Genomic DNA, 26,880 nt, shown 5'->3' on the forward strand with positions numbered 1-26,880 from the left:
CTAAGGCAGTGAAAGTTGAGATGGAGAGAAGAGCGTAGAGGGTCATTTGGTAGGTAGAATTCATAGGAATGTCAAGGATGGGGTGAGAGAATGAACAGGGTAATTCCTAGGTTTCTGCTATAGGGAACTAAGTAGATAGTGATGTTATAGACTTAGATGCAGAATGAAGGAGAAACTGTTTGAGGTGAGTTCACTTTTAGACATATTGATGTTAAGATCCCTATTGATGTTAAGATATTGATATTGAGATACCTGGTAGCCTAATAGAGATACCCCATAGGCAGTTAGATGTATAAGTCTAGAACTTAGGAGCAACAACAGGACTAGAGATGTAGTACTGAGGGGTGAAAATTAGATTCAAATCAGTGGTTGAAATAACCCAGGGAGAGAATACAGAATAAGAAGAGCAGAGTGCATAGGACAGATTCCTGGCCTGCCTGCATCATCTCTTCCTTTCTACCAGTGTCTACTCTCATTCATGGTTTTATAGCTGACCTGCTTACTCCTTTGCCTTCTCTTTTTCTAGCCTCAGAATGTCTTTTACCCTCCCCTTTTTATTCCTTCTATAACACTTTAAACACGGACTTCACCTTGTGATCATTTCTCTCTCTAGGCTACCATTCTTCTACTTCTGCTTATAAACACTTTTAGAAAATTTAAAGTAAATCATTTCTTTTGGCTAAAGGATTGGAGAAGGGAGAAAATGAAGACAGGGAAACCTGTTAGGATGCTGCTTGAATAGTGAGGCAAAGCATGATTAGTGCCTGAACTGTGGCAGGACCTAGATGAGACATCAGATGAGGTGAGAATTTTGAAACAGAATTAGCACAACTTGTTAAATAGTTGTACATAGGAAATAAGTATGGGGAAGTAGAGTGAAGGATGATTCTGAGGCACCTGACTTGAGAAACTAGGTAGTATGATTAGTGATATATCTCATCATGATAGACGCTACAGGAGGAAGAACACACTGTAGGGGACAGATAAGTTCAGTTTGGGACTGATAAGTGCCTTCATGACAGTCATATGGAGTCATAATTGGATGGCTATACTGGGCTGAAACTTAGGAGAGAGGACAGAACTAGAGAAAAGTATTATAGATTTTGATGTGTTCAGCACTTAGCTTGTGGTTTAAACCTAGTGCTTGAACAAAATCGCTGGAGATGAGGCTTGGAGGGAGAGAAGAAAAACACAAACAAGCAGAACAAAGGAAGGAATCCGGAGCCCTGGGGGAAGATGGCCAACATTTTAGGGATACGCCAAGGAAGAAAAGCCAGTAATAGAGTTATAAGGGATGGTCAGGAGAGAGGTTATCTTAGAAGTAAGGAGAGATTTAGAAAGTTGAAGGAGAGTTACAAGTTTCAAATAATGCATGATGGTCAGATAGGATGAGAATGAACGAGAGGTCATTAGATTTGGATAATGAGATGTCCTTAGGGAGTCTAGTGATACTTATTCAATGGGATGTTGGGAGCAGAAGCCAGATGATGGTAGGTCATAGAGCGAACTAGAGCAACATGCAGAAGTTTTGAATACTGATAAGTCTTCCAAGATCTCTGACAGTGACAGCTATGGTGGGTAGGCAGGGGTCAGTGAATAGATCATGGAAGCATGGGATATGACAGCTCAGTTGTTAAGACAATTAATTTATATAACTTTTCGTTCTTTTTTCTTTTTTTTTAAGATTTTGTTTTTCCTTTTTCTCCCCAAAGCCTCCTGGTACATAGTTGTATATATTCTTAGTTGTAGGTCCTTCTAGTTGGGGCATGTGGGATGCCGCCTCAGCCTGGCTTGATGAGCAGTGCCATGTCTGTGCCCAGGATTTGAACCAGCAAAACCCTGGACTGCCAAAGCAGAGCACGCAAACTTAACCACCCGGCCATGGGGCCGGCCCCTATAATTTTCAACACAAAGATAGGGAGGGAGAATACTCTGGTATCTACTTTATGGGGAGGAAGATAACCACATATAAAGAAAACTCAGTGCTTTTGAAGAGTTTGTGCTGTAACTCAGGCAATAAAGCAAAACCTTTGTGAATACTATGAGAATAATTACAAAACAACATATTGACAGATACAAAATATCAGTGTAATCTAAATAAGAAGCAGTGAAGAAGTAAGAAATAGTTTTGAGAGTCAGTGAAACTAATTAGGGAAAGCTTTCTGGAAGAGAGTTTTGTTGTTGTTTATAACAGAAACATCAGGGTGATCCACAGATATCTGAAGAGCTTTTCAGTTATGGTGTGATGTGCAGAAGACTGACTCTCTTAAATGGTTTTTACCTGAACAATAAAGCAGGGATCACTCGTACCATGGTGGGGATGGTGGTGGCAGGGAATATTTTGAATTGACCTTGGTTATTTCTTTACCTTTACTCACATCTCAGTCAATCATTGGCAGATAGATTTTGAACCAGCTACTTGTACCCTTAGGTGGCAGATTGCAGTTGCTTTCCTTGTGAATGGTGACTTGAATTTACCACTTGAAAGATCCATAATTCTCAGTTATCTATGTATGAATTATCACATATATAATTTTTTTTCTTAAGTAGGTATTTGACGTAAATGCTCAATGCCCAATTGAATTACAGTTTGTTTTGAATTCAGGGTCAAGTATATTTTGATGGTAAAATTTTATCTTGAGCGACTAGTTTTTACACTGTATATAATTTCTCCTGTAACTTCATCCATTGGATGCTCTTTTTTAAAACAACAAAACATCTTGATTTACTTTACAGTTTGGCTTGGGAGTCAGTAGATGGTATATTAATAGTGATGGTGATGTTAAAGGAGGTTAATTTTTCTTGAGCACTTACCACTTGCTAGGTACTGTGCTAAGTGCTTTACAGTATTATCTTGTTGGAAGACAATTCTGCATGGGTCTCTTGCATTTCTACATGACTTAAGAGCAGAGGTAGTCATTGTCTCTTATTCCAGGTTATCTGTTCAAGGATGTAGATATAGAGAACAGTCTTAGAAGCTAGAAATAGTGTCTCCCACCAGAGCAAAGAGCAGGTTTGCTACAGCCTGGGAAAACATAGATAATGTCTTCTTCTGGAGCAAAGGGATGGCATGCTTATGACCCATTAGAAAAGATTTGTGTTTTCTGAGCTTGGGATTTTTCTCTTGTAATGCAACCCACTGCTTGTGCAGGTGTCATCTCTCCCTCTTTGTATTGTCCTGTGGGAGTTGGGTTTTGGCAAATGACACAAATGCTGATACTTTGGCTACTTCCATTGCTATGAATAAATAACTGTCCATTGTTTTTGAGCCAGGAGTCTCTTGTCTTCTACCAGCACCCATGAAACTGGCAGGCTATCTTGTTAGCTTGTAGGTACAGTAAAATCTCATACCCTTCATGTTCTTAACACTTGTGTAATACAACCCTACAGGGATAACTTTTTTATTATTCTCGTTTTGCATATGCAGAAAATAAAGCTCAATGACTTGTCCAAAGATCCATAGCTAGGATATGATAGAGTTGGGATTTGAACCCAAGCCTCTCTGACTTGGAGACCACATTCTCAAGCAGTGAACTAATTAAGTCTAGTTCAGTTCAAGTCCCTGGGTTGACGTATTCTCTGATTGCATCATGAACCATAAGGAAATTATATTTGAATAATCCTGGGTTGGAGATTATCAGTGTCATCCCAAAGGTTGAATGTTCATTTCAGAAGGAGAGAAGAACAGTTAATAAAGTATTCTCTGTTCATACCTCCAATAAATCCTTGTTTGCTACAAACTGGGTTTCTGCTTAATGGACAAAAGTGAGTTTTTCAAAAGAAACTGTGTTTCTCCAACTTGTTTTTATAACAGATATTTTTTGTGGTTATATTAAGTTTAAATGTCTTTCAATATATATAAGCAGCATGGCACATAGCAGGTGCTCAATAAATGTCATTTGATTGTACCTATAGGTTGTAGGTCTTCATAAAATAATAATGTTAAGAAATTGGTCACAGAAGGTGCAGGAGAGTGGGCGGAGCAAAATGGCGGGGTGAGCTGACCCGGGATTCTCTCCCCTCCAAAATACAACAAAAGATTGGAAGAACTGAATTTCAGAGAATAAACATAATGCCAGCTCATTAGAGACCTACAATACGAAGAAGGCGGAGATCATAAACCTAGCGTTACACCTTCGGAGGCGCTGGAACGGTAGGAGAGAACATCACTCCCTCCCCTAGAGTCTGCGATCGCTGCAGGGTGGGTCGGGAGGGAGCGGGGGAGGGGCTGCGCGACCGGGGGATCATCCAGGACGCCTGCCGCTGATTCAGTGGAGACCCGCTGATGGGGGGAAAGCTTCTATCTGCGGGGACCCTATAAATCAAGGGCCTTGGGAGACCAGAGAACAGAAATGATCTGAACCCAGACCGGCACGTGTGAGTAACAGCCCCTCCCCGCCCCAGCAAAGCCAGTGGGCGCAGCCATCTTGCCCCAAGGTGGAGAGCTAACACGCCGCTCTCGACCCCCATCTAGTGGCGACAGGCTGTAACTGCAACTGAATTCTACCACCATGAGAAAAAACCGCTCCTCTACCATCCAGCAATTTATAAAAGCCCCAGACCAGAAGGAAAACAATAAAAACACAGAATTAAGTCCTGAGGACTTGGAATTAGGTAAACTAAGTGATAATGAATTCAGAGCAGCTATAATCAAAAAAATCAATGAGGTAGAGAGAAAGATAGAGAAACAAGCCGAGTTCTGGAGTTACTTCACAAAAGAGATTGAAATCATAAAGAAGAATCAAACAGAATTACTTGAGATGAAAAACACAATGGACCAGATAAAACAGAATATGGATTCCCTGAATGCCCGTGTAGACAACATAGAGGAGCAAATCAGCATAATCGAGGACAGACAGGCTGAATGGCGCCAGACAGAGGAAGAAAGAGAACTAAGAATTAAAAAAAATGAGGAAAATCTCCGAGAGATAATGGATTCAATGAGGAGTAAGAACATAAGGATCATAGGAATTCCCGAGAATATGGAAAAGGAAAATGGGGCAGAAAGTGTGCTTAACGAAATTATTGAAGAGAATTTCCCAAATCTAGGGATCAACGGAGAAATGTGTGTAGAGGAGGGTTTTAGATCTCCTAGATTTGTCAATGTAAAAAGACCCACCACAAGGCACATAATAGTAAAGTTGGCAAATAGGAATGATAAGGAAAGAATACTCAGGGAAGCAAGAAAAAAAAAGAGAATAACCTATAAAGGAGCCCCTATCAGACTGTCAGCAGATTTCTCTACAGAAACCCTACAAGCTAGGAGAGAATGGAGTGATATATTCAAAGCTTTAAAGGATAAAAACCTTCAGCCAAGAATATTCTATCCAGCAATAATTTCCTTCAGATATGAAGGAGAAATTAAATCTTTTCCAGACAAACAAAAGTTAAGGGAATTTGTAACTAAAAGCCCTCCATTACAAGAAATCCTCAAGAAGGCTCTCATACTTGAAAAAAGAAAAAAGGGAGAAAGGGGACACAATCCACAGACTAGGGAGACCGATGGATAGAACCAGAACAGGATAGCAAATATTCAACTATAGCATTAGGGTAAAAATAAGGAAACTACCAAAACAAGGACGATCTTAGCACTCTAACTACAAATTAATAAGACGAGTTGGAATAAAAAATGAAAATAATTATTTAGGAGGGGAAGAGCAAAGGGTCTAAATCAGTATTGGTCGAGTAAGTAAGAGACCACCAGAGAATAGACTATATTATACACGAGATTCTAAATACAAACTTCAAGGTAGACACTAAAATAAAGTACAGAACAGGGTCACAAATCATAGATAAGGAAAAATCTAAGAAACCCAGCATAAGAAATTGCAGTATTAAATGGGTAGTCTAAAGCACACAGGAAAAGAAACACAGGAAAACAAGATAATGAGCGACAGATTGACAGCATTAAGTCCACATGCATCAATAATCACTCTCAATGTGAACGGATTGAACTCTCCAATAAAAAGACACAGAGTGGCAAAATGGATTAAAGAATAAGATCCAACAATTTGTTGCCTCCAGAAAACACACCTCAGCCCCAAGGACATACACAGACTCAGGGTGAAGGGGTAGAGGACAATGCTTCAAGCAAATAGCAAGGAAAAAAAGGCAGGTGTTGCAATTCTCATATCAGACCAAGTGGATTTCAAAATAAGACAGGTAAAGAGAGACACAGAGGGACAATATATAATGATAAAAGGGACACTTCATCAAGAAGAAATAACGCTTATAAATATCTATGCACCCAACACAGAAGCACCAAGATTCATAAAGCAACTATTAACAGACCTAAAGGAAGATGTTAAAAACAACACAATAATAGTAGGGGACCCCAACACCCCACTCACATCAATGGACAGATCATCCAGACAGAAAATCAACAAGGAAATAGTGGAGCTGAATGAAAAACTAAAACAATTGGACTTAATAGACATATATAGATCACTCCACCCTGAAAGAGCTGAATACACATTCTTCTCAAGTGCACATGGAACATTCTCTAGGATAGACCATATGTTGGGAAACGAGGCAAACCTCTACAAATTTAAAAAAATTGAAATAATAACAAGCATCTTCTCAGATCATAGTGCTATAAGGCTAGAAATTAATTACAAGAAAAAAGCTGAGAAAGGCACAAAGATGTGGAGACTAAACAACACACTACTGAACAAGCAATGGATCATTGAAGAAATTAAAGAAGAAATAAAAAAATACCTGGAAACAAATGAAAACGATAGCATGCCATACCAACTCATATGGGATACAGCAAAAGCTGTATTAAGAGGAAAATTCATCGCAATACAGGCACATCTTAACAAACAAGAAAAATCCCAAATAAGCAACCTTAAAGCACACCTAACTGAACTAGAGAAAAAAGAACAAATGAAGCCCAAAGTCAGCAGAAGGAGAGAAAAAATAAAAATCAGAGCAGAAATAAATACTATTGAAACGAAAAAGGCAGTAGAAAGGATCAATGAGACAAAGAGCTGGTTTTTTGAGAAGATAAATAAAATTGACAAACCACTAGCCAGACTCACAAAGAAAAAAAGGGAGAAAACTCAAATAAACAAAATCAGAAATGAGCGAGGAGAAATGGCAACAGACTCTGCAGAAATACAACAGATTATAAGAGAATACTACAAAAACCTATATGCCAACAGAATGGATAACCTAGAGGAAATGGATAAATTCTTGGACTCCTACAATCTCCCAAAGCTCACTCAAGAAGAGGCAGACAATTTGAACAGACCAATCACAAGGAAAGAGATTGAAACAGCAATCAAAAACATCCCAAAGAATAAAACCCCAGGACCAGATGGCTTTCCTGGGGAATTCTACCAAACTTTCAGAGAGGATTTAATACCTATCCTTTTCAAGCTATTCCAAAACATTAGGGAAGATGGAACACTTCCTAACACATTCTATGAGGCCAACATCACGCTGATCCCAAAACCTGACAAGGACACCACGAAAAAAGAGAACTACAGGCCAATATCACTGATGAACATAGATGCAAAAATTCTAAACAAAATTTTGTCAACCAGAATTCAGCCATTCATCAAAAGAATCATACATCAGCATCAGGTGGGATTCATACCAGGGACACAGGGATGGTTCAACATTCGCAAATCAATCAACGTGATACACCACATCAACAAACTGAGGAATAAAAACCACATGATCATCTCAATAGATGCAGAGAAGGCATTTGACAAGATCCAACAGCCATTTATGATAAAATCTCTGAACAAAATGGGCATAGAAGGAAACTACCTCAACATAATAAAGGCCATATACGACAAACCCATAGCCAACATCATACTCAATGGGCAAAAACTGAACGCCATCCCCCTGAAAACAGGAATGAGACAAGGATGCCCTCTATCACCACTCTTATTTAACATAGTACTGGAGGTCCTGGCCAGAGCAATCAGGCAAGAAAAAGGAATAAAAGGAATCCAAATAGGGAGGGAAGAAGTGAAACTCTCGCTGTTTGCAGACGACATGATCTTGTATATAGAAAACCCCAAAGAATCCATTGAAAAACTGTTAGAAGTAATCAACAACTACAGCAAAGTTGCAGGGTATAAAATCAATTTGCATAAATCAGTAGCATTTCTATACTCCAGTAATGAACCAACAGAAAAAGAACTCAAGAATACAATACCATTCACAATCGCAACAAAAAGAATAAAATACCTTGGGGTAAATTTAACTAAGGAAGTGAAGGACCTATATAATGAAAATTACAAGGCCTTTCTGAGAGAATTGGATGACGACATAAGGAGATGGAAAGACATGCCATGTACATGGATTGGAAGAATAAACATAGTTAAAATGTCTGTTCTACCTAAAGCAATCTACAGATTCAACGCCATCCCAATCAGAATCCCAATGACATTCTTTGCAGAATTAGAACAAAGAATCCTAAAATTCATATGGGGCAACAAAAGACCCCGAATTTCTAAAGCAATCCTGAGAAAAAAGAACAAAACGGGAGGCATCACAATCCCTGACTTCAAAACATACTACAAAGCTACAGTAATCAAAACAGCATGGTACTGGTACAAAAACAGGTGCACAGATCAATGGAACAGAATTGAAAGCCCAGAAATAAAACCACACATCTATGGACAGCTTATCTTTGACAAAGGAGCTGAGGGCATACAATGGAGAAAAGAAAGTCTTTTCAACAAATGGTGCTGGGAAAACTGGAAAGCCACATGTAAAAGAATGAAAATTGACCATTCTTTTTTACCATTCACCAAAATAAACTCAAAATGGATCAAAGACCTAAAGGTGAGACCTGAAACCATAAGGCTTCTGGAAGAAAACGTAGGCAGTACACTCTTTGACATCAGTATTAAAAGGATCTTTTCGGACACCATGCCTTCTCAGAGAAGGGAAACAATAGAAAGAATAAACAAATGGGACTTCATCAGATTAAAGAGCTTCTTCAAGGCAAATGAAAACAGGATTGAAACAAAAAAACAACCCACTAACTGGGAAAAAATATTTGCAAGTCATATATCTTACAAAGGCTTAATATATAAAGAACTCTCGCAAGTCGACCACAAAACATCAAACAACCCAATCAAAAAATGGGCTGGAGACATGAACAGACATTTCTCCAAAGAAGATATACTGATGGCCAATAGGCACATGAAAAGATGCTCATCATCGCTGATCATCAGGGAAATGCAAATCAAAACTACACTAAGATATCACCTTACACCCGTTAGAATGACAAAAATATCTAAAACTAATAGCAACAAATGTTGGAGAGGTTGCGGAGAAAAAGGAACCCTCATACACTGCTGGTTGGAATGCAAACTGGTGCAGCCACTATGGAAAACAGTATGGGGATTCCTCAAAAAATTAAAAATAGAACTACCATACGATCCAGCCATCCCACTACTGGGTATTTATCCAAAGAGCCTGAAGTCAGCAATCCCAAAAGTCCTGTGCACCCCAATGTTTATTGCAGCACTGTTTACAATAGCCAAGACGTGGAAGCAACCTAAGTGCCCATCAACAGACGAATGGATAAAGAAGATGTGGTACATATATACCATGGAATACTACTCAGCTGCAAAACAGAACAAAATCATTCCATTTGCAATAACATGGATGGACCCTGAGAGAATTATATTAAGTGAAATAAGCCAGCGAGAGAAAGATAATCTGTGTATGACTCCACTCATATGAGGAATTTAAAACTATGGACCAAGAACAGTTTAGTGGATACCAGGGGAAAGGTGGGGTGGGCGGTGGGCACAAAGGGTGAAGTGGTGCACCTACAACATGACTGACAAACATTAATGTACAATTGAAATTTCACAAGATTGTAACCTATCAATAACTCAATAAAAAAAATAATAATATAGAAAAAAAAGAAATTGGTCAGAGCTTTGGCCCTCCTGGTCTTTTATTTAAAGACTTAATTTTTTTAGAGAAGTTTTAGGTTCACAACAAAATTGAGAAGATACAGAAGTTTTTCATATACATTCTGCCCCCACACATGCATACCCCATTATCAACATCCCCCTCAAAAGTGGAACATTTGTTATGATTGCTTAACCTACATTGACATATCGTTATCATCCAAAGTCTGTAGTTTTCATTGTGGTTCACTCTTGGTGTTGTAAATTCTGTGGGTTTGGATAAATGTATAATGACATGTATCCACCAATATAGTATCATACAGAGTATTTTCACTGCCCTAAAAATCCTCTGTGCTCCACCTATTCATCCCTCTCCAACCCTTGGCAACCACTGATCTTTAGATGGTCTCCATAGTTTTCCCTTTTCCAGAATGTCATATAGTTGGAATCCTACAGTATGTAGCCTTTTCAGATTGGCTTATTTCACCTAGTGATATGCATTTAAGGTTCCTCAATGTTTTTTCATGCCTTGATAGCTCATTTATTTTCAGTGCTTAATAATATTCCACTTTCTAGATGTAACATAGTTTATTTATCCATTCATCTACTGAAGGACACCTTGGCTGCTTCCAAGTTTTGGCAATTATGAACAAAGCTACTATAAACATCTCTGTGCAGGTTTTTGTGTGGACATAATTTTTCCCCTCATTTGAGTAGATACCAAAGAGTACAAATGCTAGATCATATGGTAAGAGTATGTTTAGTTTTTTGAGAAACTGCCAAACTGTCTTCCAAAGTGACTGTACCGTTTTGCACTCCCACCAGCAATGAATGAGAGTTCCTGTTGCTCCGCATCCTCACCAGCATTTGGTGTTGTCTGTGTTCTGGATTTTGGCCATTCTAATAAGTGTGCAGTAATATCTCGTCGTTTTAATTTGCATTTCCCTTAGGAAATATGATGTACATCGTTTCATATGCTTATTTTCCATCTGTATATCTTCTTTGGTGAGGTATCTGTTAAGGTCTTTCACACATTTGTAAATTGTCTTTCTTGTTTTCTTATTGTTAAGTTTTAAGATTTCTTTGTATATTTTGGATAAAATTTCTTTATCAGATGTGTCTTCTGCAAATATTTTCTTTCAGTCTGTAGCTTGTTTTCTAATTCTATTGACACCAACTTTTGTAGAGCAGAAGTTTATAAGTTTAAGGATGTACAGTTTATCAATTGTTTCTTTCATAGATCATGCCTTTGGTGTTGTAATTTAAAAAATCATTGCCATGTCCAAGGTCAACTCGGTTTTCTTCTATGTTGTCTTCTAGGGGTTTTACAGTTTTCCATTTTACGTTTAGGTGTGTGATCCATTTTGAGTTACTTTTTGTGATGGGTATAAAAATCTGTGTCTAGGTTGATTTTCTTGCATATGCATATCCAGTTGTTCCAGCACCTTTTGTTGAAAAGACTATCTTTGCTTCATTTTGTTGCCTTTGCCTCTTTTCCAAAGGTCAGTTGACTATATTTATGTGGGTCTATTTCTAGGATCATTATTCTGTTTCATTGACCTATTTGTCTGTTATTTCACCAATATCACACTGTCTTAATTACTGTAGCTTTATAGTAGATCTTGAGGTCAGGTAGTCTCAGTCCTTCAACTTTTTTCTTTTCAGTTTTACAGTTATCCTCATATAGGTCTTATTCATATTTTGTTGGATATATACCTAAGTATTTCATTTTGGGTGTTTCTGATGTAAATGGTATTGTGTTAAATTTCAAATTAAAAACTTATTCATTACTGGCATATATGAAAGCAGTTGACTTTTGTGTATTAACCTTATATCCTACAACCTTGCTATAATCACTTATTAGTTCGAGGTGTTTTTTGTCAATTCTGTCAGATTTTCTACATAGACAATCATGTCATCTATGCAAAAGATGATTTTATGTCTTCCTTCAGAATCTGTATACCTTTATTTCCTTTTGTTGTCTATTGCATTAGCTAGAACTTCCAGTAGGATGTTGAAAAGGAGTAGTGAGAGGGGACATACTTGCCTTATTCCTGATCTAAGTGGGGAAGCTTCTAGTTTCTCAACACTAAATATTATGTTACCTGTAGGTGTTTTTGAAGATATTCTTTATCAAGTTGAGGAATTTCCCCTCTATTCCTAGTTTACTGAAAGTTTTTATCATAAATGTTTGCTGGATTTTGTCAAATTGCTTTGTCCAGATCCACTGATATGAGCATATGATTTTTCTTCTTTAGCCTGTTGTGATGGATTACATTAATTGATTTTGGAATGTTGAACCAGCCTTCCATGCCTGTGATAAATCCCACTTGGTTCTGGTGTACAATTATTTTTATGCATTACTGTATTGAATCTGCTAATATTTTGTTGAAGATTTTGGATCTGTGTTCATGAGATATATTGGTCTGTAGTTTCTTTTCTTGTAGCGTCTTTGGTTTTGGTATTAGGGTAATGCTGGTCTCATAGAATAAGTTAGGAAGTATTTCCTCCTCTTCTACCTTCTTAAAGAGATTATAGGGAATTAATATAATTTCTTCCTTAAATATTTGATAGAATTCACCAGTGAATCCATCGGGGCTGGTGCTTTCTCTTTTAGATTATTAATTATTGATTCAATCTTTTAAGTAGCCATTGACTTATTCATATTATCTGTTTGTTCTTGTGTGATTTTGGCAGATTGTGCCTTTCAAGGAATTTATCTGTTTCATATAGGTTACCAAATTTGTGGGCATAGAGTTGTTCATAGTATTCCTTTATTATCGTTTTAATATCCATGGGACCTATAGTGATGTACCTTCTTTCATTTCTGATATTAGTAATTTGTGTTCTTGCTCTTTTGTTCTCTTCTTTGTCTTTTAAAGCATTAACATTGCATGTTTTCCGTTATATGTGCTTATTTCTGCACTTACCTGAAAGTCTCGTTCCAACAAGGTCAAAGATATTTTTCAATAAAATTTTCTTATTTGTGTAATGATTCTCAAAAAATGGAATTCATCAAAGGGCCTGAGATCCTGTTTGTTCATTTGTTTCCCTTCCCTGAATTTGCTATAGTATCAGTTCAGGCTTCTTATGTTTTGAGGAGGACGGTATGATCCAAAGATAGTAGATTGATTAATTGACAGTTATGCATAGCAGTCAATTCACATTTCAAAAATATCAGAAAGCAAAGTTTGTTTTAATTTACTGATCATCAGGTGGTTCTGGAATTTGCAAGGAAAGTATTTTGAAATGAGGATAAGACAATTAAAGGAAACATTTAGAAAAGTTTCAATTATACCCTGTGGCATTTTATGTATTTTATTTTGCTTTTAGATATGAAAAAGTTTCATAATTTATTTAGTTTCTTTTCAATAGGTTAGCCCTGCTGATACAACAAATTCACATAGATTCAAATTCTGGAATAAGACTTTAGAGTTTATAGTATAAGCATGTTTTATAGTATAAGTATATTTTATAAATGGGAGTTAGAAGGGGGCATCTAGATTTTTCATGTATGTTTTAAATCCTGGGTCTTGCTTTTCCCCTCAGGGAACCCAAGATTGGTCAACATTTTCCCTTAGAAATACTTCTGGGGAAAAGGTATAAATTATGACCTAAAGTAGCTAACATTAAATCTTTGGAAGAGAAATCAAGATTTATTAATAAATTTGTAAATTTGTCTGTGTTGTACATATTAACATTATTCTTTAAATGTTGTCTTTATACATCTGCATTTCTTTCTGTGAGCTTCCCCAAGTTTGTATGGATAACCATGAGTTAGTTTGGCTGTTAACCTAGGTTGGCATCATGTTCTGAGAGCAGCCAGGGGCTAAGAGCCAAAACCTTGGTTCTAATCCACGAACCAGCCAAATGTACTTCACTAAATTTTCTGTCCTCTCTGCATCTACATTTTACTCCTCTGCAAAATGTAGATGATATTACCCTGCACATATCCCTGGACTATTGGCAGAATTAAGTAAGGTAAGAGATATGGAAGTACTTGAAAGATTACAAATGTGTGCAATTGTAAGACATTGCTGCAATAACACTGCAAAGGCCGTTTGCATATATTGAGCTTGAATGTGCTCCTTGTCCTTCTCAAAATGTGAAGGGAAGACAGAATAAAAGTACAATCCTCATTCTTGCACACTTGTCAGTCTGCCTCCTCAAACCCGCAGAGCTCTAATTGTACCTAATGAAAGAAAAGTAACATTTTTAGGTCTCAGTTGCAGGAAACATTTTAAATAGAACTGGCCTAGGGCATTTTTCAAAATAAAATCTAAATAATGCAAGATCGTTAGTGGGAATGGTGCCAGGGCTGGATTACACAACTAAAAAAAATCAACCTGAGGCTCAGACCGTCCAGCAGCCTTGGTCACACCTCCTCCAGGTCAGCGATGGAGACAGCAGGACTTACACTAGGCCTTGTTTTCAAGTTCCAGAGACCTTGGTCATCATCAAGGACTTCATACTAGGGCTGGTTCATGGGTTAACAAGCAATTTGTCAGCAGCCTTTCACATGCTAGAGACCACAGCAAGAGCAAATTCATACAGAGCCTTGACCTAAGGTTGTAAGAGTTAGAGAAAACTGAAACATTTCCTTTTTGAACCCATCAGCCATGTCCTAGGTAGGGTCTCTGCCCTTATCCCCATTCTGAGTTAATGAAAGTGCTGCTGGCATGGCCTACATAGCTTATACTTTGGAGGGGTTGGGGAGTGAACACTTAAGAGTATCTCTTGTCTTTTTTCCCTGGAAACCTTGCCTAGAGGTGTGGTCTTTATTATGGAAGGCATTTGTCTAAGAAACCCCCAGAAGGCTTAGTGGAATTCTTACTAACAATTTGACCTCCAAGGTTCTGGTCTTTGTCTGGTAGCTAGTACCTATAGCACCTGGAAGTTCTTTTCTCCCTTATCTGCTTTCTCTTGGTTCACTTCTACTTTTGCCTGTGTCAGTGCCTCTTTTGGATCCTTTCAGAACTTCTTGGCCCTCTGACACTAGGGCTCTTGCCCAAATGACCTCTTCCAGATTCTTTCCTGTCAAATAGCACCCCTAACCCAGTGGCATATCTTCACCCAATGCTGCAAGTGTATTGTTGTCTTTACACTGGTCATTGTAATTACTATATAACATGTAAATTATAATTATTATTTATTAACAATGTACATAACAATGCTAGCAGTAATAGCGATTCTAATTATAACTATAATTTATTAAATATCTACTATGTGCCAGTTGCTCTATTATGTGTTTTATATGCATTATTTTGGTTGATGATTACTACAAACTGGTATTTTCATCATCCCAATTGAAATGGTAAACATATTTTTGCTCATGGTTGTATAATAAAAGGAAATCCTTCCTCCAACTTCCAATGGAACCGCCATGAAGGACTTCTTATCCTTATTTTCAGCTGAGGAATCTGAGACTGAAAAAGGTTGCATAACTTGCCCAAGGACACAGAGCTAATTGAACCCAGAGGATCTTAGTTGAAAGCTGATGATTGGTTTAAAAAACCACTACATTACATCAGGCCCTTGTTTAGTCTACCCTATTCTCTCCCCAGGGCTGAATACATTTGGGATAGTAAACTTCTTACAGGACATGGGACGTTCTATCTACTTCTATTGTTGGGACTGCTGATTGGCAGCTCTCTTTCCCTGGGGGTATAACGTAATAATGGAAAGATGTTTAACAAATAAATCTCTTTCATTTGTATGAATGAATATCATGGAGCAGATATAATCAAAGACTGTAACATTAAGAACCCTTCAGGGGCTGGCCTGGTGGTGCAGCGGTTAACTTCGCACATTCCACTTCGGCGGCCTAGGGTTCACCACTTCGGATCTCGGGTATGGACATGGCACTGCTTGGCAAGCCATGCTGTGGTAGGTGTCCCACATATAAATTAGAGGAAGATGGATATGGATGTTATCTCAGAGCCAGTCTTCCCCAGCAGGAAAAAAAAAAATAGAGAGCGAGAGAAAAGAGAAAAGAACCCTTCAGACCCCTTTGGATATCAAGCAGAGGTTATTCTCTTTCTTCTATGTGCAATACCTTTTAAAAACTGTATCCATTTGTCTTCCCTCCATTCCCCACACCTACCCCAGTCTTCCTTATCCCACATGTATCCAGTATATTCCTTTCTTTGCTGGTATTATGATGCACAATATTTGGCTAGTCTTTACCCTGGTGGTACAAGAATACCTGAAAAATTATCTTGGGTCATATATGGATAGAGAATGTGATATTTGATCAGCCATATACCTGAATGTGTAGAATGGGGAGGGAGGATTAGTGCCATATGAGGTTGATGCAAAAGTGATTGAACCAAACTTCACCTTCTTGCCTGAGACTTTTTTCAAAATTATTATTCTGGTGGCTTTAGCTTCATGGATTTTAAAGAGGCTGTTAAACATCTAACAAGAGAATGAAATGTTCTTACATTTGATCCCCACTGGGCATATCTCAAGCCCTTTGGGTACTAGGAACCCACATTAAGGAAGAGAGAAAAGCAATAGCTCATGATTTACATCGTATAATGGGGTTGCATCTGAACATCAGAATGAGAGTGTTTGATGGCATCGTTCTCAGATGTCACAGGCATGGGCATGGTCAGGAGTACTTGCCAGTAATTAACTTCACTGGAAATCTAAGTAGCAGTCATTTTGATTAACTTAGTTTGTAAACCCAATGGATAGCAGCCATCTGTACTCGTGTTTTTTGTATGATGTCTGGCATATTGCGAAATTTCAATGAGTACTAAGTAGTATGAATAGTAACAACCATTTGAAGCCGTCTTAAAATTATTGGTTGGTATGCTAATGTCATCTATCAGGATTGTTATAACTTGGTGGTGAAAACACTTGATTTTGAAGTGTTCTTGGCAGTTTGTATTTTTAACAGCAGGGATCCCTTGATGTTTAGTACAGGTATGGTCTCCAAATGTCCCACCTAGAGATTTACAGTTGACTTTCTTTTCAGTCTTGCCATGCTGCTCTTGAATGCTTCTTCACACTTTCCAGTTTTCTTTTGTGTGGTTGATATCTTCTTGAGTCCAGATAGCGTTGGGTAGGCAAAAGTCGTGGGGCATACAGGGAAAATAAGGCAGAATTGTATTCCATAAATGCTCTTGGATAATGAGTTAGCCAATTAATGCCCAATTTCTAAAGTGGCCTTATGGTAAAATTCAATGTTGAAATCCCTTTATAATGCTAGGGTTGGACATAATTAATCCAGACTGACCACACTCTACTAGGATTTTTTCTTTATGTGAACACAGAATTTGACTCCTGACATAGCTCAGTAAACATCTTCAAAAGCTCTGTAAGTTAACAGATATCCTCTGTATGTTGATCTGGTTTTCAGTATGTATCCTATAAAAGGAAACGTTGGTTTACAAACCAATGGAAAAATTAAACAACCCTTGGAATATCTGTTAAGGGACTGGCCATAGGGACAGAGCAGGAATGGCTATAGCTCTAGTCATAGAGTTTCTCAGAGGTTTTCACTAGCAGATTCTCAGCATAGTAATATTTACTACTGGAAAGAAGTCTTACAGTTCAGACGATGGGTACAACTCTTCTATGTAGCTATGTAGCTACATGGCCAAAGATATCACATTAGCATTTTGTTTCATATCTTTCTGTAAGTCGAAATAGCAAACTGTTCTGTGTTGTTTTCATGTTGTTTCTGATTTCTAGACAAGCTCCTAAATGCAAAAGTCAATACTCGTGAAACATATAGAGTACGAAGTTGTAAACACCCAATAAAGCCATTTTGCTATTTCTCTGTTCCTACAGAAACTCGACATATTGCATGAAGGTGTCAATGTCCTTGACTGTTGCAGAGAATGAATCAGGCCTGTGCTACAATAGCAGGATCCGCTATTTAGAAAAATCCGAAGTCACTAAAAGAAAGGAGATCTCCTGCCCAGACATGGATGACTTTAAAAAGTCCGATCAGGAGCCCGATGTTGTGTGGTACAAGGTAACTCAGCATGGTGTAAAATGCATTTTTTTACCTTAAGTCAGTAGGGGGCTTGGGGATGGGAAAAGGGAGAGATTTTATTTCTAGTTTTTGGTATTATATATTTTACTGAGAAGAATCAACAGATTTAAAGCTAAATAATGTAGAGCTATGACTCCTCTACATTACTGGTTTTCATGCACTTACATCAGCAGTTGTTAGAAGCAATCTTACCTTCTCCAGCTGCTAAAAATAAGTAAGATCTCCCTCTACCCCAACTCATGAGAAAAAATGGAAAGAAGAGTGAAGATTTAAATAACACATGAAAAAAGTATTTGAGGGATAGAAATATTATTTACTGTTAGGAACAGCGCTCCATCAGTACAAGTAATAGTACTTACCAAGAATAACAGCTGTTATCATGGTCTACACTGCGAGTGCTACTGCAGTCAATGCAGAGGAGAGAAATAGGCCCAGTGCAGGATGAGTGAACATCAGAAATAACATGTTTGGCTGGAAATAAACCGCACTCAAAGGCTGAACAGAAGAGACTGAATGAAGGAACTATTTAGAGTTGTGGTTAGGGTTAAGGGAACTAACAAGGGAGGAAACTGTAAATTACCACTCTTAGGCCTGCAGTGGCGAGGGGAAGGAGCAGTGTCACTGGAGCCTGGCAAGAGGGGAGCAGGCCTGTTAGGAGCTGTGGCCTTAGAGGAACATATGGACTGTGGCAGGTTGGAAGTGGGCAGAACAAATACCCTAATCCCTCTTAACTCCTGCCTTCCCGCTTTCTGCTAATGCCTTCCCTTCCCACCATGCGAACTCAGCCAGTACTCAGAGGGCAAAACCAGACGATAGAGTCAATAGTCTTCAGCACCCCTGGGCATAGAGTAGGGCAGACAAGGTCAGAGAATAGATGTAGGAGAGGAAGCAGAGAAATAACCACAGAACCATCCAGCTATGATATTCTGGCTGCTTGCCTGGGGCCCCATGGCCCTGTGGGAGGACTGAGGACCCTCTGCCAGCTCTGAGCCACAGTGGTTGACACATGGAACAGTTTTACATGTGGTGGCCGGAGGTGGCCAAGGAGGTTCTCTGCACAGGTGCTGTGTGTGTTGTTGGAACCAAATACCCATAAAAGTGGAATGGGTTGTTTCTACAGGATCTGACAGACCGTCAATTCCTAGGGAACCCTAAACCCTAACTCCTACAGGTGTCATGTGTTTTTAAATTTGGAAGCCTTTCCATCTTCACACCTGGGGGAATTCCTCAAAAGAAACCAAGAGCATGTCCTGAACCCAACCTCAAGTTTCTATGTGAATTGTCCTCACTTTTCTTTTCTCAATGAAGATAGTATTCTGACAACTAAAAAGGAACATGATGTTCATTATGCATAAATATAGAATATCCCTAATTTAGTGGGACCCCTCATGCCATCATCAGCCTTGTGAGTATTTATTATACACTTACTATGTGACATTCACTGCGATAAGCTTGATCTCTACATTATTTCATTTAAGTCTCACTGCAACTCTGTGTGGTGGGTGCTGGTATCCTCATTTAACAGACAAAAAACTGAGTCTTAGAGAGATGTAGAAACTTGTCCAAAGCTACTCAGCCAACAGAGCCTGTTTTTGTCTCCAAGGCAGTGTGGCTCCAAAGTCTATTTTCTTAATCACGACCCTTTCCTGAAATGGGCCTGGTGCTAAACTCAGCACTGGTGCTGAAGAGCCCATCAAAAGATAGAGTAAGAAGGTTTTATTTCAATTTTACAGTTGAAGAAGGGCTCAAGTGTTAGGAGCTAGGAGTAAAATCCATGTCATCAGCCTTCTCTTACAATGTTCATTTTATTATCTCATCTTCTTATCTTTCTGCTAAGTTCTTTCTTCCCCTTTCTCCACATCTCTAGACATGATCATCATTGTATACCAAAGCAATATATCCCTTGGGAAATGCTAATCCTCAGTCTTTCTTGGAAATGGACCAATAACGGTGAAGCAAATAGCTTTTCCAGCTCTGCCTGGATAATAACATTTAATATTTCTGTAACATTTTACAATTGATAAATAATAACCATAATGATACTTAATATTTATTGAGTACTTACTATATGCCAGGCTCTCTTTTAGTGCTTTAAATGAATTAACTCAATTTCTAGAACTAGTGTATTAGGTAGGTATTATTATTATTATTCCCATTTTATAGAAGAAGTGTCTGGAGACTCAGACAAGTTAAGTGACTTAACAAAAGTCACACAGCAGTTTGTGACTTGCAGTTTGGCTACTAGGCCCATCCTTTAGCTACTTCACTATAACATGGATCAGGATGGAAAACTGGAACCAAAAGTTAAAGAGTCTCTGAAGTTCCAAAATGTGCCGTTAACCCCTCTTCTCACACAAGGTTTCAAGTAAATCTCTGAAAAAAATGTATTGACGTATTGGAAAAATATTTCCTTTTTCAGTCAATATTTGGATAATTTGCCCTGCTTGCTTTGCATTCTCCTTCAGCTGAGCATGAGGTGATTCTCCTCTTGCTACAGCGATGTGAAGAGGAGGACACACTTGTCCAGAGTTCATTGTGGTGCACATCCGAAGTTAGAAGTGTATGATGTGTTATCTCCAGTGTTTTAACAGAGAAAAGTATGTGTTGTTTCATGATCACTTTCCTAGCCATCTTTTCAAATATATGTAATCTTTTTTTTTTTTTAAAGATTGGCACCTAGGCTAACAACTGTTGCCAATCTTCCTTTTTTTTTTTTTTTTAAGGATTGGCACCTGGGCTAACAACTGTTGCCAAACATTTTTTTTTCCTGCTTTATTTCCCAAACCCCCTGGTACATAGTTGTATATCTTAGTTGCAGGTCCTTCCAGTTGTGGGATGTGGGACGCTGCCTCAATGTGGCCTGACGAGCGGTGCCATGTCTGCGCCCAGGATCCGAACCCTGGGCCGCCGCAGCGGAGCGCGAGAACTTAACCACTCGGCCACGGAGCCGGCCCCTCAAATACATGTATTCTTTAAACTGGTTTCTTTTACGTGCATCTCTGCTTTTTACTTACTCTGTAATCATTTTGTATCATTCTCACCTTCTGTCATGGGTTTCTTGGCCTGTCTGAAATATGCTATGGTAGGCCTTTGAGGACTATCCTTCTGTACCTGCATGTAATCACAGCTGGATAATAAGGCAGGGGGCATCAGGTGGCACTGGGACATGTTCATAAAGATGACGAAGCTAATCCTGGCTGTCCTTAGAATGTAAGAGAGATGTGTAAGGGGGATATATCTCCTCTATCTGAACTCTATCAGTTAGCAAAAGGAGTTGAGAGGGGGCCACACTTTTAGCACTTCCTCCTGACAGTATGTGAATGGGATTTAGACATTAGAACAGAATATACAATATTGTTAGTCTTTTAGGAAACATTTTTGAAATGAGAGATAAAGATTCTTTTTATTATTGAACTATAAAGAACACTAGAACAACCTCATTATTCACTGACTGCTGTCACAAGAGTGTATCTCTGTGTCTCATTTCTAGACCAAAGAATCTCCTAACTTGAATAGGACATCAGCAATGAAAAGATAAATACATACCTTGGAGTAAAACTCTCACCTATGTGATTAGTTACCTCAATTGATAAAAGCTTGAAATTAATGAGGTCAAAGGTACCAGTTTGAATCCTCCTTTTCCTTGCTACAAGTACCTCAATTTCAGATGTTTGCCACTAGTTATAAATGGTATAGGTTGGGGCATTATGGATGGTTCAGTGCAAGTTCATTCATTCATTTGTACAACTGCTCATTCATTTTACTCATATTTATTGGGTGCCTACCATGTGCTAGGCACCATGCTAGGAACTGGGGATAGCGAAGTGACCAAAATAAACACATTTCCGTGTTCTTATAGAGGGAGGAAGGTAAGTAAACAGCTTCTTCTCAACACTCCAGGAAGGAGGTACATCAATTCAAACATCTAAAGAACAGCTCCTAGTTGAAATCAACAGCATTTGTATCAAGTAAAGGGCAGTAGGCATATGTTTGTTTTTAACCTTAAATAGACATGACTATCTTTGCAAAGGAAAATTTCAAAACTAAATAAATCAGTTAATAACAGTACATAATAGTTGACAACAATCTTTCACAAATCATTTCATATTATAGGACTGAGGTGCAGATCAATGTGTCTATGCACTAGGCACTCTCCTCTAGCACCCGGGGATGCTGGTCCACTGGTTTGGAAGCTCTGGTCTGCTTTTCCATAAAACGGAACATAATTTTTTAGCTAAAGATGGCTGAGTAAGTCAATCCTGCTTGTCCTTGGAATGCACGGGGCATGTGGAAGGGGGCTGTATCTGCTCTGTCTCAAACCCATCAGCTAGTAAAAGGAGCTGAGGCTGCTTATTGGTGACTGTTATCGTCATCTTTTTTCCAGAGGAGGAAACTGAAACAGCTTACAGAGGGTCACTTAGTTAGCATGTGATGAATTAGGAGTTCAAATCTTGAACTTCTGACTTCTAGTGAACGTTCTTCTATAACACCACTCTGACTGCTCCGCTAAATGGGTATCTTGTGCACTTAATACAGTTGTGTCACTGACATAAGTAGAATGCTCTCTCAAATTGTTATTTTGGAAACAGTTCCTGAAATCCTTCTGAAGGATTCTTTAATGACTGAAGTGTTCAAAGGGACTCGAACCAGGAAGAGAGATTTTCTCAGATCTAACTAGAACCAAGTAGAAGGAATTATAATATCAGAGGGACCTTAGAGCCCATCTAGCACAACTTATTTCTCTTATTTATGAGGAAACTGAAGCTCAAAGAGCTTAAGAGATTTGCTTAAGTCTAATGGAACCCATTTCTCCTTTCTTTTTTCACATTTACTGAGTTTTACAAAAAGCTCGGAGACAGGCCCAAAGAAGTGAATGTACTTATCTATGTATATATATTTGAAAACTGTGATCACTTTGACAAATAATGATGTGGAGGTATAAAAAGCCATTTGTACCCTCCTCTTCCACTCCATTTTACCATCTGAGGTAACTAATGTTACCTGTCTGTTATATTATTCCACACTGTTCTCTATGCTGATCTCTCTCTTTTAATATATTACTTATTTATATATGTACATGCATATATCTCCCCATCCCTCATTTTTATAAAAATGGGGACATGCTGTACATATCACTCTTTAGCTCTCTCCATCATACACAGTTGTGTCATGAACATCATTCCATGTCAATAATATAGATCTAATTCATTTTTAATAGCTGCATCATACTTCATAGGGTAGAACTACCTTATTTTGCTCAACCTTTCTTCTGATGGATATTTAACTTTTTTTCTAGTTTTGTAATAATCACAGTGTTGGAATAAATATTCTTGTAAACCTACACATATCCTTACATCCATGATATACAAGACAGGAATGCTCTCGGTCGCTACTGTTATTCAGCATTGTTTTGGAGATTCTAACTGATGCAATAAGAAAATTAAATGAAATATACTGTATAAATATTGGAAAAGAAGAGAAAAAATAATCTTATTTTTCAGTCTATTTAATAGTATACCAAGAAAACCCAAGAGACTCAACAACAAAAAATAGAACTATAAGAGAATTTGGTAAGGTAGCTTAATGAAAATTAAACAAAATATTCAATAATTTTTTTGCCAGCAATAATTAGTTAGACATGCAACACGGAAAAATGAAGTTACCCCATTTACAACAAGGCAAACTTTAAACATTTTGGAATATGTTTAACAAAGATGGGAAGGGAGCTATGTAAAAATATAATTTTACTGAATGAGAAAATATGGTCTAAATTAATGGAGAGAGAACATTTTTGTGCATGGAAAGATCTCATAGAATAAAAGATCAGTTCTTCCCAATGTCATATAAATAATCCAATTTTCCAGAATATCATGTTATTGGAACTAGATGACATAATTATAAAGTTTATATGGATGAATGAATGTACCAAAATTGCCAAGAAAATATTCGGAAAAATCAATCATGAGAGGAGACTTATTCTACCAGAGACTAAAATTACTACAAAAAGATAGCAGTTGAAACAGTAAGTTTAGGAAAATATAAATAGATCAATTGAATAGACTAGAGAATCCAGAAACATATATATATATATATAAATATATATATATATATATATATTTATGTATATACATGAAAACTTAGTATAGGATACCATTTCATTTTAATGGGCATGGAGGGGGGGATAATGGCTTATTAAAAAATGATATGCACATAATTGACTCTCCACTCAGAAAAAAATAATTAGATCTCTGACTCATACCATGTTTAAGAAAAAATTTAGATGGATTGCAAGGAGTCAATTTCATCTACAAAAATAATAGTTTAAGAATGATCATTTCTAAATGCCATCACTCATTACAATGAGTTAAGCTTCCGAAGTTAAGAGCTTTACATTAATTTTATCTTGCTATACATTTTGACAATTAAAGGGGATAAAAAAGTCAGTGGAGACCTCATAATACCACAGCCCAAATGACCAACAGTTTTTGCTAAAAAAATGATTTGGGAATATGCTTGGGGATTTTGAAATGTAATGATATTAATATGTGCCTTCTTTTGTAACCATAAAATTGCATTCCATCTTTAAATTTTTAATCTTGTAACTAGAATTTTTAAAGATACTTTTATCCTAAAGGAATGAGCTGTGAAACTCATGGATGCTTCAGTTTGGTGTGCCCTAAAACCACAGTCAGTGATGCAAGATTTAAGACCCTTTTATCCTCGTTTTCTTCCTAGATATGGCATTAATAGTGAGAAAGAGGTTCTTTACTATTTGTAAATTATAAAGATAGGTTAATATCAAAGGAATGGGTATTTGATATGTGTAAGAAGCACTGGTATTTGAGTATGGGGACCTGAATTCTGGTCACCATTCCACCATTAATGTGGATAAGTAATTGGATGTCACTGGGCCTCAATGTCGCCAGATGTAAAATAGATGTAATACTGTCTGCTATGTATCCCAGACATATTATGAAAATATAATGACTAAAGTCCTTGCTTGAGATTTGCTGCTACTATAGAAAGGGAAAAGTTACGTGGGAAGCTAGAAACGTGGTTACCTAAGACATTTCAGAATCAGACTGGGAATTTAAGATTGAGGATTTTTTTTCATGTTATTTTGTATAATTTACAAACAGTAAACTTCATTCTTTTTACTTGTGCAATTGATGTGTTGTGGCTAATGTATATACCACAATAAAGATATAGAACATTTCCATCACTCAAAGTTCCTCTGTGCCATTTTGTAGTCAATATCCTCCTCCCAGTCCAAGTCCTTGGTAAAACCCATCTGTTTTCTGTACCTATAGTTTTGCGTTCTTCAGATGTCATATAAATGGAATGGTATGATATGTAGCCTTCTGTCTCTGCCTTCTTTCACTTAGCATGATGCATTTGAGATTTGTCTATGTTGTGGCATATATCAGTAGTTCATTCCTTTTATTCTGCAAAGTAGTTCACTATTCCACTATCGAGATGTACCACTGTTTAACCAGTCACCAGTTGATGATGATTTGGGTTGCTGCTCGTTTTTGATGATTAGCAGTAAAGCTGTTGTAAGGTTGAGTTTTCACTACAATTTCTTGATTCAGTAAAATTATATGTTTTTGTCAACTTTTATAATCTTTCTATGTGTATACTTTTTTCAAATTTAACAGAAATTTGCTGTTGATCTTTCCTAAATTGTTATTAGAATCCAGGTTTAAAAGGGACTCCCTATATATGCTTAATGACACTCAAGGGATAAAAACGGATCAAAGCAAACTAAAACCTCTTAAGCAATGCCCCTTTTTGTAGTCTGACTACCTTCTATAGATCCATTAGGATGAGCTTTCAGAAGTGCACAGCTGATCATAGGATACCACCATTTAAAGCACTCCAATGATTCCATAAAACCATTTAGTTAATAGCTCCTTTTTATTGAGTGTTTACAGAGCCTGACACTGTGCTAAGCATGTTTATTCATTACTTAATTCAATTCTTAGAACAGCCTTATTAGGTAGGTTATGCAGTGGCAGAGCTGAGATTTGAATCCTGATAATGTGAAAATATCTTAGAATGGAATTTAAGGCTTTTAGTATCTTGTTTTAGCCTACTAAGTGCCACTTTCAACAGAGCAAAACCATTCATATATGTTTTTTGAGCATTTTATGCTTTTTCACATCTGGGTACTTCTACACACATTGTTCCCTCTGTCTGATATGTCCTGCTTGCCTAACTTTTATATATTGTCCAAAACTCAGATCAGATGCTTATAGTAGCCTACCTTCATACCAAATCTCTGTTCATGCCCAGTCTCCTATAATCTTGGATGACCTACCGTTAGAATTACTTGAAGTATTTCTTTGGTTCCTTTCTCTCTTTCTTTTCCTTCTGGTATTCCCATTACACTTATGTTACACCTTTTGTACTTCTCTCACAGTTCTTGGGTATTCTGTTCCATTTCTTTCATTCTCTTTTTTTTCTTTGCTTTTCAGTTTGGGAGGTTCCTATTGACATATCTTCAAATTCACTGATTGTTTTCTCGACCGTGTCCAGTCTATTAATGCTCCCATCAAAGGCATTCTTTATTTCTGTTACAATGATCTGATTTCTAGCATTTCCCTTTTGATTCTAAGAGTTTGCATCTCTCTTCTGTTCTTACATGTTGTACATTATGTCTATTAGAGCTATTAACTAATTAATCGAACTTATTTTACATTCCAAGTCTGATGATTCCAAAATCTCTGCCATATCTGAATCTGCTTCTGATGCTTGCTCTCTTTTCAAACTGTACTTTTTGTCTTTTAGTGTGCCTTGTAAATTTTTGTTGAAAGCCTGACATAATGTACTGGGTAAAAGTAACTGAGGACAGTAGGCCTTTATGGTGAGGATTTTATGTTTATCTAGATAAAAGTTAGACTGTTTTTACTGCTTGCTGTAGCTGTAGGTTTTAGAGGTTAAAATTCCCTTGTGTGGCCTTGTTTTTCACCCCCCTGTTGTTTT

The 26,880-nt window shown here is 37.6% G+C and overlaps 1 protein-coding gene across 1 annotated transcript in view; it reads left to right on the top strand.

Moving 5' to 3' along the window:
- Positions 1 to 26,880, top strand: part of IL1RAPL2 (interleukin 1 receptor accessory protein like 2) — a 969,697-nt gene that overhangs the window by 513,063 nt on the left and 429,754 nt on the right. Inside the window, exon 5 of the mRNA XM_070605106.1 lies at positions 17,688 to 17,874. Coding sequence (XP_070461207.1) covers positions 17,688 to 17,874 — 187 coding nt within the window. The remainder of the gene's footprint in view (positions 1 to 17,687; positions 17,875 to 26,880) is intronic.

The sequence above is a fragment of the Equus przewalskii genome, chromosome X, assembly GCF_037783145.1.
Source record: "Equus przewalskii isolate Varuska chromosome X, EquPr2, whole genome shotgun sequence".
NCBI lineage: Eukaryota > Metazoa > Chordata > Mammalia > Perissodactyla > Equidae > Equus > Equus przewalskii.